Genomic DNA, 15,896 nt, shown 5'->3' with positions numbered 1-15,896 from the left:
TCTATTTATATTATGCGTGTCTTATTTTTTTTTTGAAACAAGTTGTAATCTTAGTGTTTTTTCTATGCTGTATTCATGTCTTTTTCTTTCATTTGTGGCAGATATTCATACCTACTAATTTTTCTGATTGTAACCATATCGAGTCCCTATTTTTATAGAGGAAAATTAAGCGAGAAATACCGGTTATAATTTTGCTTCTACAATTCTCACTTAGCGGTTCTTTTTTCACCTTATAAAACCTCCTTCTTGTTTTGATCACTGGGGATTTTGTAGTATTCGTGTTGATGATGTTTATCTAGTTTAGTGAAGTACTTCTTATTTTTTGAGTAGTGTTCCCCTTTTCCGCGCAGTTTTTGTCTTGCTTTTCAACTCTGTTCTTTTGTTTTTGTACAAATGATTCGTACACCACCGATTTCACCGAAGCAATCAAAGGAAACCTGAAGGGGGGGGGGTCGGATGTTTTCGGCACCCGCTAAAGTTCAGTTATCTGTACACGCTTTTTTTGTGCACCAAGTTGAAGACTGCGTAGCGCAACCCTCTTCTTAAACAATAACTAAAAGCGCAGCTTCCCTCAGTTTTTGGCTGATTGACCGAAGAGAGGGCCCAGTGATGAGCCAACACTTGTATTCTTGAGATGCCGTTGCACGCTGGCTGAGCCATTTCCGAAATTAGCTTTTGACCTTTTTTTTAAAAGTTGTTCTGGTATAATTAGAGAGTCGTTCTTATACCATTTTAGCTGTTTGGCGGAAGACACCTAGTATAATACTTTAAAGCTTACAACCAGAAGCTTTGCGGCAGTCTGCATCTCTACCAGCGTTACCGAAGAGAGTTCTGTAATTTACGAGCTAAATAGCAGGTGCGAACGGTTCGAAAAAAACAGCCCACCAGATCTGTTTTTCTCGAATAGACTACGTGTACCTACAATTAAAGAAAGTCACCTAAGCAAGGTATCTAGTTGTCGACGTAGATGGAAGTTGGTACTAGCAGCGTCTCATGCGGCTGTTTCAAAAGTCATCCAGCGTCAAATGGTGCAGGAGGTAGTTCTCTAAAAATAATCACATTAAACTCTCTTTTCATTAATTGCAATAGAAAACTATGAACAAAAATTTTATCTTCTTTAGTAACATAGTCTTCTGAAGTAGGCGTGATCCTACGAGTGTGTAAACGTCTGAGACGCTTGCAAAGCCCAAATAGATTGGAGTAGAGCTCAGATTTATTACCTAAAAACTGTTATCAAGAAAACGCCCGGTAGAGGCCTTTTGCCTCTTCGGATAAGCTACTGAAGCCAAGTCTTCGGTTATTACGTGTAAGCCACAGAAACACATCTTCCAGGGAGTTGATAAGCTTTCCCTTTAACACAAGCGTCGTTTCCATTCTCTCTGAGCGTATGTAAACGGTTTCTGAATTTATCTTTGGGATGTATAAGATTATGACGTATCCCTCCATCAGTTAGGGGGTAAGATTGTATAAAGAATAGTGAATACTGACACTGATATAGAATATATCGTGTCATACTTTAGTTATAAAGACTGGATTCTTCTCTCATTCAGCTTCTCTCGACCGAAAATAGAAAGAATTGTGTTGTATCGTTTAGTCGGTAAGACAAAAAATTTGTTAATTACTTAAGTATCCCGCTTACTGTCTCATTTTTTAAAAACCATGGATTAGTTATTACCACTGTGTCTAAGATTGTTCAGTATTCATGTCTTTCAAAATGCGCTTTTATATGTACTATGATGGACGAAAACTGGAAGTTTCAAATAATATTTGAGATACCTCTTGTCAATGACCATCCGCGATCTGCAAGATGGTTTCGATAAACTGCAACAATGCACCCTGATGTGCCTCTGCTAAAGACGTGGAAGGAGAAGCCCACCTCCTGTTACTATCTACTAAATTACGTTCCCTCGCCGACTAGCTTCTTAAATTTTGCCTTGATTACCCTTCAACCTGAGTAATTAGTTACAAATTGTTTGGAGCAACAAGCGAGATCAAGCGATTCAATGGACATACTACTCGAGACACATAAGGGTACTTTTTCGAGATGTGTGGAACTGAACAATCTTGTATGTAGAGTTCTTGGCGCTATTAGGTAAGGCCTAGGTCACTCATGCTTTGACCACGAAAGTTAACAGAACATAAAGCCTGACGTTCAATACCATTCACATTGACCGTGTTTCTGTTAGTCCCTTGGTCGATAATGGACCAGTTCTTCTGTGACGTGAAACTGACTTTGCAAGTGGAATGGTACCCCTGAAATCTCCAGAACAGGTTTTGAGGCATATCGCTCAGGTTTACCGGCCGTTTGCTATTATGTATCGGTCCTTTTTAGTTCAAAATTTCCATCGTTTATTAAAAATATAGCTGTTAACCTTCTGGCAATGTCAATAACAATTTTTTTTAGCAATTTCAGTGCTATAAATGTGGCGGCCAGCCTCGACCATCTGGCGTTAAGGAAAGGTTAGTGAAAATGCAGAGAACAGTACTAAGAGATGCATAAGGCAAATACAGGCAATTCCTCATTAACAGATCACCAGGTCACGCAACTAGTTACTTGTTCTTAGCAAGCATGCAATCCTCGAAGACATCCCCGTCTACCTAGAAGTACAAACAGCACGTTTTGACTTAAATTTGGGGAGAGACGACCATACCACTAAAACGTACTTTCCACCCGAAAAATATCCGAATATATCCTTTTTTAATTGATGTTATATTTTGTTTATTGGCTACTGAAACTGGATTCATAAAATAATAAAATATTAAAAATATCTTTACTATTATAAAAGTTAAAAGTTTTAAAGAACGGAAGGTTGCGCTAAGCATATTGAGTTTTAGACATAATAATTTAGTGGACATACGGTAATTTCCTTAACTAGATGAAGAAATAGAAATGTTTTTTAGTTCGAAAATATACATCGGAGTTGTACGCAACGTACTTTTTTAGTACTAATCCAAATTATTATGATATGTGAATATAACAGTATTAGCTACCAAAGCTGAAAAGCGCCATTAATGTGAGCGAGATTGATTGGCAGTGTGCACATGCTAAATGCTCATGAAACTCAAACCTTACCGTATTTCTCGAGACCTCTTGTGAGTGCAACTATGCATCTAATTTTAGAAATACCATCCAAAAATGCTCTTTACTGTTTTAAAACAGTAGTGAACAAGCTCTGCTTAGCCTAACGTGATCAACAGCGTTACTAATACGATGCATAATCCCTTTCCACAAAACGCTCCTCTCTTGCTGCTTGCATTTCTAAACCCAGTAGTACAACATATGTATTATTAGCAGTTTGATAATAGTTCCGGAAGAAGTAACATCAGCAAGGACAGTCAAAGCTGGAGTCAACGCAATAAAGTAATATGCTGTTCGGTATATGCAAAATCCACACGTGCATGACCGTCAAGTTGCTAGGTTAGATCTGAAATCATGTAAGGTCTTCAAACTCTAATTAGTGTTGCATCTAGGTGTTATAGCAGCTAAGGCTAATGTTGAAACTACATCGAACGTTACGGGTACAAAGAGAGAACCATGGCTTATTACTACCATAACGTTAATTAAATAAATTTCCGGTGATCTGTGGATAATTCAGCAGAACGGATCCGAAAATAATGACGGGCGCTTGTGTTAAAGTAATGTTATTTATAAGGTTACAGTTTGTTGTTGGCTTCTGAGATTGTCCCTGCTGTTGATTTTGTGATTAAATTAAGTTTTCAAATAGCGCATGCGGAGTAAACGAGTCACACGCCGGTGGCGAAACGGCCTTTCTACGCCTCGGAGCGTGCTAAGGGCCTACAAATGCCCGCCTTGGCATCTTGGATGGGCGTCGAAGACCAGCTGGGCCACCCTGGCCAATCCATTGAAACGCCTTACTCTACTTTCTCAACACAACCGTGCTACTCGGTTGTATTACTTCTACTCACGCTACTCACGTTGTCAACTTTACTCAGCAACTCTTTATTGCTTCTTGTAACTCTACTAAGCCAACGGAAGCGGCGGGGAGTCGACCATTTGGCTATTATCAATTTATCTCTTAACGGTGTACTGGCTTCTTTGTTTGTAATGGCGCCCTCCCTCGCAAACATCTATGGACACTCAAATGTGATTGGTTCATACTGCAAAGTGTTAGGATTCTTTACATCTTTGCTTCTGTTCAACAGCGTGATAACTTCCCTTCTGATAACAACAGAGAGGTACGTGATTTAGCATCAAATAATGGAATTAAAAATATCATAGTGACACGGCAAACCGAAAAAAAAAGATAATTCAAGGTCATCTCATGACGACTTCCTTATACTGGAACAGGGCCTGTAATCTCAGTAAATTTAATAGCTATGCAATCTAACCTCTATTTATATGCAGATAAAATTTCTCGTTTAGTATTATCATTAATGCTAGACAAAAAATAATTTAACCAAAATATAGCGCGAATTGTCCTATTAATCAACGAAGCCCGTACCTATTGCTTGCACATATTAGGAGAGCTTCGTTTTGCTTGGCGGAGGGATGGCGAACAATTTAAAGTTAGCATTGTATAGTAGTGAATCCTGGAAATACAGACGTTAAATACAACCTGTGTTTTTATGTGGATGCAAAATATTCAGCGGCCGGGAAATTTGTATTTTGAGTTCATGTCTAGGACTGCGTTTGATAGCATCAGACGGCTGATTTCCGGTGTGAAGATAAAATGATAACTATACCTAGTACTAAATACTGCAGTTCACTCGAAATGAAGCATCCGAACAGTGATGATAATTCCTATACCAAAACGTACCCACCTCAGACTCGGTAATGCACTAGAAAGTTACTACCAGTTGTAAACGCTATTAGAGACCTGAGAGTTGTAATTACAGTAGAACTGGGTTATACTAAGCAAAAAATCGCCGATCATGTAAAGTAAACTGCTGTTAACGCAATCTTCAGATACTTTATTATGAAAAAGCCAAATCTTCGAACAAAAGTCTCATAATAACCTACGTACTACTAATTTTTAAGGTGACCATGCTTCCAAAATATAGGAGGCATTGGATATTACACAACATAGATTTATAGGCAGGTGTCACAGAAACAATATTTCAATATAACAAACTGAAATATCAGACATTGAGTTATATGGTAGAGCTAGTCTTCGGACGCCTATAACGTTATCATTAAAACTTTTTCAACTTATCCCGTAATCATCCTTGAAGCACTGTGGCACTTTGAGGACTGGTAATAGTCCAAATAAAACGAGAAAGCGATTTGTTTGCAATATGACGTCTCCCAAAAACATTTAGAAATGGAATTACCATACAAATACCATTCAAAAGAAAGATTTTTTTGCTTGCTTGTGTAATATGCCTGTACGGTATTCATAGAATTAGGGTTACCGTCGGCTTGAGCCGGCGTACCGGTACCTGTCCTTGGCCTGGTGCTATTAAACGGTTTTTCTCGACTATTAATTGATACCAACAAGACGCCTTGCTCCCGCAGCCTTAGTATAGATGTCTGTCAACTTGATTTCTTCTAGTATCAATAGTTAAACATCCCTGTTAATTTCATGAAATACCTTATTTGGGCTCTAAGTACTAAGCTGTAATCATTGGTGAGTCCTTATATATATATATATATACTTAATTTACCTACCTAATATCTTATGTATATCACAGTTACAGTATTATTATGTGCTTGCGAAGTGTAACAGTTGCAGACTGAGTGATGTGTATAAATAACTAACAAAAATTAGATTGTATTTACTTTAATCCTTGACAGAGTGCCTGTTTTTTTTAGAAAATGTTCTTAAAATGATCTTATTAGAAAAAAATAGAACTGGTAACTAATGATCTGAGTCTGATGATTTATTTTTACGCTTCTCAAGGTAACCCTCTTCAAATACAATACTGGCGTACTGTCTTATGACTTTTGAAGTATTTATTTAAATTGGGATTTCTTTATTAAATCGAGCTATATCAACATTCATCTCTTGTTACTTCTTACCTAGTAGGCTTTCTCTGTTTGAGGTTCTTCGCTTTTAATATATGTCACGAAGGCCAAATCGAGCGAGTTCTGGGGTTTGGACGGCATACCGATAAAAAGTCTTGCCAATAAAGTTAGTACTAAAAGTGAATGTCCATTGATACTATATAAAGTCTAATAACTTTGAAACAACTAATTGTATATCATTTGAAAATACATCTAATCGAAGTTCTCAAAAATAATTTTATGTTACGATAAAATAATTTGTTTCATTATATTCAACAAAGAGTCTCATTACCTAAGGTAACTAGAAAAGAGCGTATTAACAATAAGCGCTCGTTTCAAACCTCGAACTTCTCAAAAATGACGCTAGTATCAGTTTCATAATGTGCGTCCTTAGATCGTGTTAGTACTTTTAAAGTAAGTATACGATTTGTAAGCTACTAGACCAGAGGTTCTTAGAATTGCTATAATTAAACAAATATTTTGTGTCAACTACCTTACATAGGACCATACTATAAGAACCTACATAGCATTATAATTATACAAGGGACGGCTCTTTGTTCAAAAATAAACGTTTGTGATTTTTCGTCCCATAGATGAGGTGTGACTTCTTCCACCAAAATGTTTTCACTGGACGGACCTGCAAGGTTTACCCCGCGCCTGTCTTGTCATTAATTAATCTACCTAATCTGATTCATTCACTTCGGTTAACGAACGCTATAGGTTGACATTAGAGGAAAAAATATATTGTTGTAATAATCTTATTATCTTGTTATTACTTTACCCGTTAGCTTCTTATCGTTACCTTTCTGTAATTACTTTATTAGCCTGCTGTAAAATAATCACCAAAATGCTCAGCCAACTTTAAATTTATTTAGCTCATGATATGCTGGCTTTTCACACGTATCTATAATGTGATTACAGTGCTTTTTTAGTGTTGGCCAACTGACTTTTTTGGTATGCGCGGAAATTAGGTCGGCCGACTTCTGACAGACAATCCTAAATCGGGTCCGTCTTCGGCTGACCTCGAGTGAACGCTGCATATCAAGTAGAAATTTACTCTATGCTCAACATATCACCAAAACGTAGGGTTTTTCATCTGTTTTTAACAATAAGTAGTCGTAAATAGTAAGCTGACTGACGCTATAATAAGTGCTTCATGAAGATTTTACATGCTTTGACGTGCTGATTCTTTTCCTACGGCGCTACTGTTAAAGTGTTGAGTTAAACATTTTTCTTCCTTTTGTTAATTCTTTTTAATACATAGTAACCTATTTTATGTTAAATGGAAACATAAATAACTAATATGTCTCAGTCAGTATATTAATTTAAGAAAAAAAAGTTTAAAAAAAAGTCATTAAATACTAGAGATTCTTTCATCCTTTTCATAAAAAAGAACTATATAGATGTTTTGGCATCTAAGTATTTTTCTTTGAAAATAAACTAAGATTCTTTTCACATAAATTGACTCCCCGTTTACCGCTTCAACATTGCAATCAACGTTTAGAGAGTTGCTCATAACACCACTCTAAACCAGCTCAAAACGCGTTGTCACTTCAGTGCTACATATATAAATCGATAGGACCAATAGAGCTTTTGCCATTTGTACTTAAAATCACCCCCATTTCAGCTCATCGGGGTTTATCTTTTGATGTCAAAAAACCATTATATAGAACGCCATATTATATTTTTACGGTACAAATGGCATTGTTAATCCGGGCATTGAAATTTACTTATATGGGCTTGTACTGCATTTCGACTCAGCTCACTGAGAACTCTTGATAAACACCGCATATACTCCCTGCAGATTTTTATGCAAAAACATTTCACCCAGTGTCATACGAGGGAAGAAGCTAGTAGATTTGGTTTTTGGCTTTTCCTTTACCGAAATATCAATTCTAGGTATAGGGAGATGCGTAGCAATTTCATTCAACTCTTCGAAACCTATTCACTGGCAAGCACCATAAAAGTAGCACCTCATATAGAAAAAATATATTCGGTTCTTTGTGTATTTTTCTCATAAAATCTTTCAAATAATAAAAAAAAGATGTGCTTTATTAAAAGGTTCACCATGTCAGCTACTACCACATTCCAAATGACAGTTATTAGGAACTCGTTCCTTAAAAACTGTTCAAAATTCTCTCAGAACATGTTTTTCACACTATTATTACATAAGTGAAACAAATGTCAAAGCTGATGTTTTACCTAAAAAAGCCAAAGTATCTATTTTAAATAAAGGGACATTTATTTATCGAATTATTCGAAATTATCTATCTAATTATAATTTATTATCGAATCTGTGTAAAGAAAAATCTCACCTTATGTAGAACACAATGTTAAGTTTTCAGTTTACAAACAGCATTTACTCCAAAACTAACATTTGGGTACATACATGACATTCCGATTTGATCTGTCAGGGATTTTCGATTGGTATTAAGAATGATCTAAAGGAACAAACTACTCCATGGAAAAAGTACTAGCCAAACAATATGAACTACGACTTATGTTCCGTTAACTCTGAACCATTTAGGTAAAAATCACAACTTTCCGTTATATTAGGAGAAGGTGAAATATTAAAAATTATCCTCTAACGTCCATCTTGCAGAATATGAAACGAACATATACATTTTCGATATAAACTGTCTGCCAGTTCTTTACAGTGCTCGAGTAAATCATCAAAAAATATCAATAAGCTCAAATTTATATCATGCCCTATGGAAGAAAGAAGTTTGAATTGAAAAAAATGAATCAAGATGGTTCAGTACCTGAAAGAGCAAACAACTTCCCATTTTGAAACCTTCTCAAAAACTCAACGGGTGTCAGACAAATAGTAAAAAAGGAATCAACTTTCTAAACTTAACATTACGCTCTATGGGGAAAAGAACTCCCCAAGAAAGCATACTCACCCAACTGGCTCCATCTTTGGTGCAGGTTTTCTCTAAATGAAACCCTTTTAGCCCAAAAGTCAGCCTTTCCGGCCTCTTTACGGATTGATTTTCAATCAAACCAACAAACAGACAGAGACAGATGTTTTGTAATGAAGATAGGTATCAAAAGTTTTGCACACAAAAGGCTATTCATTGGCCGCTGCTGAGCTCACTACAATTAACTCAGTTGTCTAGAACTGAGCATGCAACATAAAAATAGTTTTATTTTTCATACTACGCCGTCAGCTAAAATTTTTGGGGTACCAAGGGAAGTTTAATAAATTGAGAGATCAAGAAATTTCAATCAAGAAGATTAGATCAAGAAATTAAATTTTTCCTAAAAAGTAGAAAAAGTTCTAGTTCCTGCGAATCTATGAATTTGGTCAAGTGCTTACGCTTGAAGGCGGCAAACATGAGGCCGAAATTAATAGAACTCACAATATTCGAAGTGCTTTCGCATGCAAATGCGAGAAAGTACTTTAGTGCAACCTGAGGAAGTGACATTGTATATTGAAAATAAATTGATATTATTCGTAACTTTACTTAAGCTAGAACTACTAGTGAACTACAACTGTGTTTTAGCTGAACTCAACATTAGAGTTTCTATGACAGCAGCATATATTAAAACGCATTAAGTCATTTTGAACGGGAAATGTGCGTTTTCGGTTCTTTGATCGAAAACCTGTCAGTGCTAGGTGTCTTATCTGCTTGACGCTTGAAAACGAGTTCTCTTCAGCTTTGCTGCATTTAGATAACGGCAGTGATCATATGGTATGTCCTCATGCAAACAAGGCAAAGTCTAAAAGCTTTGAGTTGTGTGTTTTCAGATCCAGTCTAGCACTCTTTCAAGCTTTTCAGATTATTTCGGTCAAAATCGTAAGGAAAGGATATTAAACCTTAGTCAAAAAGGCAACCTTTTATAGGCAAAGGCTTTTATGAGTCCATACGAAATATTCATTTAAGTCTCTTTTTTTACAAAAGGTGGTATTGGGTTTAGATTTTTTCAGCACGAAAAGTGGGTCTTTTAAACTAAAACCTTTTAAACCGAACTATAGAAAACAAGGAGAAAAACGAATTCTTTGCCAATTTTTTCTGGAACTGCGCATGCAACATAAAAATAGTTTTATTTTTCATATTACGCTTATATATTGTTACATTATTATATAATATTATTTCGTATTATTATTAATTTTTTGGGGTGCTCAAATTTGGGTAATTTAGTAGATCTCCAAGGGGAGCTAAAGGATACTTCATGGTGTCCTTTACATAATATCCTCTTGTTATTACCCTGAATTAAAACGTTTATTAATGCTTAATTTAAAGCAAGTTATGTCTCAGCGTATTGTCACGCAATGCACACGCACGCTTGCAATCCCTAAAGCGAAAGTAAGGATCTTATTACATTTGTTACTAAACCATGTTTGATGAGGAAATACTAGCATAAAAAGGATCTTAGCGTAAATATTGTGGTTCAGCTTAAGAAATGTAAATAACTGGCTTAGACTAATGCTAGCTATTTAAGAGGTGTGCCTGTATAATGCAGAACTTGTTAAGAAAAGTGCTGCTGGGCTCATAGAAAGTAAAAAAAAGCCGAGCCACGCACGTATGCTGAAGTTCGTTAATGATTAAAGTCCCAAGTACCGGACGTGAAAATTCGAAACATTTATTTATTTTACAGTGCCATTTACTAGTCGCGCAAAAAACCTGCGAGTAGACGTGAGCCGTCGTGCAGTCATAACTACTAAGTGCGCGGGGGTCTCGATACGAATTTCAACTACTCTATTTAGACCCGTGATACGAACTTAGAACATAGGAGTAGTCAATTATTGAAAAAATTGACTAGCAAGCTAGTAGTATCTAAGACATGATTCCGATATGTTGATATTTGCGGTATTCTATGTACATTTAATTAAAGCGACGTGGTTAAATTTATCATAGATAAAGTACGAACTCTTGCTCACATATATATACGTATATATGCTTGAAATCATTTTCGACGAATGCGCTCAACTATGTTTCTATTTGATGGTTGCTAACCCACGTCATCAATGACCACAGACAGAATCGGCGGTTTCTTTTATTCTGAGATATTATGACTGCTAAGCAGTGGCCTGCTACTTACTGAATCATAATAGTCACTAAGACATGGAAATATTGCCCCCATTAAGACTTTTGGTGGAGGCTACAACATTCTGTGGAACCCTCCAAAATTCTGAAAAAATATAAAATAGCGTCATAGTTAAATGTGATATCAATAATTGTTTACATATTGATTCAAATAACATTAAACCTACCACTACTGGTCGATTTGATCGGTTTCAGCACGGTAAGGATAATTCAATAAGTGTCAATAGGTTTAGTGTTAAGGGCATATAGCTTCCTTCCAAATCCTACTGCACGTACAACCGATTGATATATCGCAAAGTGGGTACAAATAGAAATGCATTCTGCTTTTCTCACATCTGTGTACAATTTGGTTTGAAGAATCGCTGCGAATGATTACCTTGACTACGCAGCTGTAATCAGTTTCTATCCAAGGGTATAAAAAACGGTGAAAGAAAGATAAGTATACAATTAACGGGAAAATACAGGAGAGTGTAGAAGGCTTCTACGTTATATATATTCGCCGGTCGTTTTACTTACCATCATCTGTTCCAGTGAAAAGAGAGGCGGCTGGCTCTAAGTTCTCTTTAGCTTACTTCTACGTATCCCATTTGTCACCCGACTGCTTTCGATATATTTGTTACCTCTGTCCTGTTATTTTTGCGGTTCATTCGAGCGCAATAGTCAGCGTTCCTGCAACTATCTGGTAATTAGCACTTTTACAGTGATGCATAAAATCTAAATTGCCATTAGCATGTATGTTATTATTCGATATGTTTAATGAAGGAATCCATGACTCCGACCGCAATTGCAATAATAACTTCCGATTTTTCTTGGGTATACTTGCTCTTGTATTGACTGAAATTAAAAAAAAATTATGCCACAATTAAGAATATATCTCCTATTCTCACACTTATTTAATTCATTTATGATATGTTTTTCGTATGTAAGTTATCGCTAAATTTTGCATCATTGACGCAATCATCGTCGCTCATATCTGCAGGTTGCTAAAGTCATGTGTAAATTAAACATAGTAAAACTCAAAAGGAATTATTCAATTTAGTTATTTAGGCTATAAGCGAACACGGGAGGTTGACATTACTTGGTGACACATGGGATGAACCGATCGAATGATGAACGCTGGGAATTGAGAAAAGGCTATTGCAGAATTAATCAGTTATTTGAGTCACTTGAATATTATGTGACGTTAAAAGTTTTATAAACAGTTAAAAAAATGCACAAGATAAAACCCTAATGGGCGACCCCTTGCATATGGTAACGATTTAAGAGCTGTTCAAGACATTGCATAATGGGCTAAGAGTAAGAACACATATATAAACAGGAATAATACATTCAAGTTGAGAGCGTCGATCTGTCAGCCAACCTAATATTAAATTAGCAATCATTTTGTCAATCCTGAACCAATGATTTTCTATGTACTCGCACAGATAATACTGAGTTTCTTAGTGGTTTCTTAAAAACAAATGACATCTTTAATTTCGGGGCGTTTCCTACACAAGATTATCTATGGAGTTAAAGACTTTTAAACGGTTGGTCTTTTCTTTAATGGAAATTACCATTTGCTCAGACCAGTAGCCTAGTTTATAAAGACATATACCTAGCACTGTGAATCTCTAAAAATGTTGCTTATTAAAAAATATTTTTAACATATTAATGATAGTTGTTAAATGATGAAGTCTAACCTGATGCTAGTAAATACACAGTTACAGGCTATGAAGGCAAATGTTGGTGGCAGTCTCTCATCACATAATACCCTGAGCAATAATCATAGAAGAAGAGTATGTAGGAATGGATATATTTAAATTTCATTAATTCATCTCTATTCGTTTTTTATTTCCTACATGAATTTAAGACTACTGAATAAACTTAAAAAAGCTATTCAATTAAATAGAGTTGCTGAAGAAATACATTTCCTTTGTTTTGTTGGCAATTGAACGAGTCATCTAGAATAATTATAAGCAGGCATTTTCCATGCATGAGATTGTTGAATAAGGAGTTAGTGGTATACTCATTTGATGTTTACAAATCTATGAGCCAGTAAGCTTCTGATAAATGGCGAGTTTAAAGGCATGCATTTGTGGCATTTTATACTGAAATATTTGAATGTTCTGCTTAAGCCCAACCTCAAATATTTTCGCTTATGTTAAGATAGAAACACTCGGTTAACAGTTAATTGTGAACATGTCAATTATCTACATTTTAACCCTTCAAGGTACTGTATTTTTGTTGGTTCTGTATCAACTAAATACAAGCCAGTAGGTTAGGTTAGATCTCTCAGTTCAGTTCTTGTGTTACCAGTGCTGAAAATACACATATCACCAATGGATCGCGTAAGTTCAATGCCAGAACAGAAATAATGGAGGTCAATTATCTACGTGTTAGAAAAAATGAGCCTTATAAATATGCGGTATTGCATTCCTTTTGACAAGACCTGGTCTCATTTGAGTCTTTTACCGATTGTCCTCTATCAATTAAAATAAGTCGATAATTTATATGGCTGTATTCTCCAAGTCAAAAAAGGTAGTTGGTTCATTAGTCGGTCTCTGTTTAATCTCACCTACTTTTTTTTCGTTATCGTTACTTGCCCAAAAAAGTTCTAACCATTACCATCGCGCTAACGACCTGCTATTAGTAATATTTGTTTGAACGTTGTGAAGTCAGATCTCTAATTTTGTGGACGGGAATAATTAGACTTTTTTAAAATGATTCAAGGAAGGTTCCTTGTTTAATACGAATATTATGATTCAGCTTAATATTTCAGTGTAGACTGTTGCTGAAGAGCTTTTAAGCTCGCGCATAAATTAAATCAAGCTTTTTCTAGAAAATTTAAGAAGGCACCCAAAATTTTAAGCATGCGTTTAACAGTCCATAGGGAACCTAGCATCAATAACAAATCATTGACAAACTTATTATCAACTGTGTCTATTTTCTGTTTGATTGATATCTCACCACTACCTACTTGGATATTATTTATTCTGAATTGTTTTAACCTTCTTTTCATCTCAATACATCATACCTTAAATCGTTTTTTAATCGTTTTAATAAATTAGGACTCGTCGTTTCGAATATTTTTCTCCTGAACACCTTATCAACCCTTTAATTGTACTTTTTTATATTTAGGGTATTCATGACTGAAGTTAAGTGTATGCTTGAGGATTTTATTTTTTCCCGTGATGCTTTAAAGTAGAGATTCAGCACTTTCTAAATAGTTTGCTTGATTTTTGTATTTCACGTTTGGATTTCCGTAATATCCTTTGGACTTAGCCGGATTCCAATATTCACTGGCTTCTCTACGTTATTGTTTTTATAGAACTTAGCTCAATTAAAATCATTGTTTTTTGTATATCTTTTTTAGGTCTATTATCCCGTTAGTTTTTATTTGGCTGCTGTTTTTTTATTTTCATGTTTCTCTGACCAGGAAGTCTACTGCAGGGTCTGATCTTTCTTTCACTGTAATTTCGAATCCCCAATAGGGTGTACCTTGAGGATAATATAGTCAAATCTTGTCATTTCTGAATGCATTTTTTGGAATCTTTGAGCCATGTATGTAGGTATCATTGTTTTCCAGCATATTTATGTTATTATCTGCCATGATCAACCTATTTAAGCTACCACCCTGAGTGTCATAGATCTCTATCACACCTTTCGTGATAAAATCAAAACAATAACAGGATTTGTGAGATTTATGAAAAGAGTTTATTTCAAATCAATTATTGTCATTCAAGTTGATTAGTGTTCTTAGCGGTTCGCATTTGTTTCCTTTTTCGTAACCTTTTTACATGCATATATATTATTTTTTATATACAATAAAGTTCCACCAACTTTGATCTTTGTTGGACAGCATAATACGACCGGTGACTATTTATTGGGTACATATATTACATTTTCGAAATCGATAGTTCATTCAAGCAGATATATGAAATACACTAACATAACTCAAAGGTTCAACTTTTTTCCTTATATTCCATTCCTCAGACCATTCACATTTAACATAAATGTTTGGTTACCAAGTGTATAATCGCTGCTATGACTAGTACTGTCATCAGTTTGATCGTTATGACGAGGGGTCTCTAAGTGTAGCTGTTAGAGACGCCGGTGTTTATATCCATTTTCAATACAATATAGAAAATACAATTGGTACATTGTGCTGTTACTAAATACATATAAATACATATGTATGTGCATCTTTCACTTACAGTAGTGTCTGTTGTATTCGTTTTTCCTTTTAACTAAACCAGATGAACAAGTTAGATATTGCTATATAATTGTCTTATATTTTTCCTATTTACTTAAAAAAGATGTATTAATTGTCGGATGGAAGACATACATAAGATAAATTCCCTTATATACTAGTACTGGGCTGAAAAAAGGTTTCGGCTGAAGCCGACAGACGGTTCTAGAGTTTGATCCGGTTGCACTCTAACTGAAATATCCCAGGGCGATTGTTTTAACTGTCGGGTCTACGCTCTGTTGTCTTCATTGAGTTGTTGCCACCAAGCGGTAATTCAGTGCACTTACTCAGAAAGCTCGAGCAAATGCATATTCAACATTGCCTTTTTACTGTTTTCATGTTGAATTGTTTGCCAAGTTAACAATTTATTACCAATCACTTGCTAATTTTGGTTTAATATGTATTTATATACATATGAAGAATACGTATCACAAGATCAATGATAACCACTCATTCGTATGGCCCCTGAGTCGTAATATTTATAATCTTAGACACTTTGACAAATGATTTAAAGTTTATGACAAAACTGCTCAGTCTGCGATTGTATCAGTGTGCCAAGCTAATGAATGAAGGCACCGGCGGGCAATAGGTTGCATGGTATTTGATGGTTCCCTCGCATATATTAGAAACACACTTTTCGCTAGGTTAATAG

General features: G+C 35.5%; 1 protein-coding gene across 6 annotated transcripts in view; it reads left to right on the top strand.

The window, feature by feature from the left end:
- The first annotated feature begins 3,298 nt into the window (after positions 1 to 3,298).
- LOC111245599 (melatonin receptor type 1B-B-like) overlaps positions 3,299 to 15,896 on the top strand; it is a 52,541-nt gene continuing 39,943 nt past the window's right edge. For 3 of the 6 annotated variants that reach the window (XR_015321114.1, XM_022794160.2, XM_086980125.1), the window contains exons 1-2: positions 3,299 to 3,361; positions 3,715 to 4,197. Coding sequence is in view for 5 of the 6 variants with exons in the window: in XM_022794160.2 (XP_022649895.1) it covers positions 3,803 to 4,197 (395 nt within the window). In the remaining variant the exon portion in view is untranslated. Of the gene's footprint in view, positions 4,198 to 15,896 lie in introns of all 6 variants that reach the window. The other 3 variants (XM_086980127.1, XM_086980128.1, XM_086980126.1) reach the window with 3 other exon arrangements.

This window comes from Varroa destructor, unplaced genomic scaffold (genome assembly GCF_002443255.2).
Source record: "Varroa destructor unplaced genomic scaffold, Vdes_3.0 BEIS01000002.1, whole genome shotgun sequence".
NCBI lineage: Eukaryota > Metazoa > Arthropoda > Arachnida > Mesostigmata > Varroidae > Varroa > Varroa destructor.
This window is presented reverse-complemented; position numbering and strand designations above follow the sequence as displayed.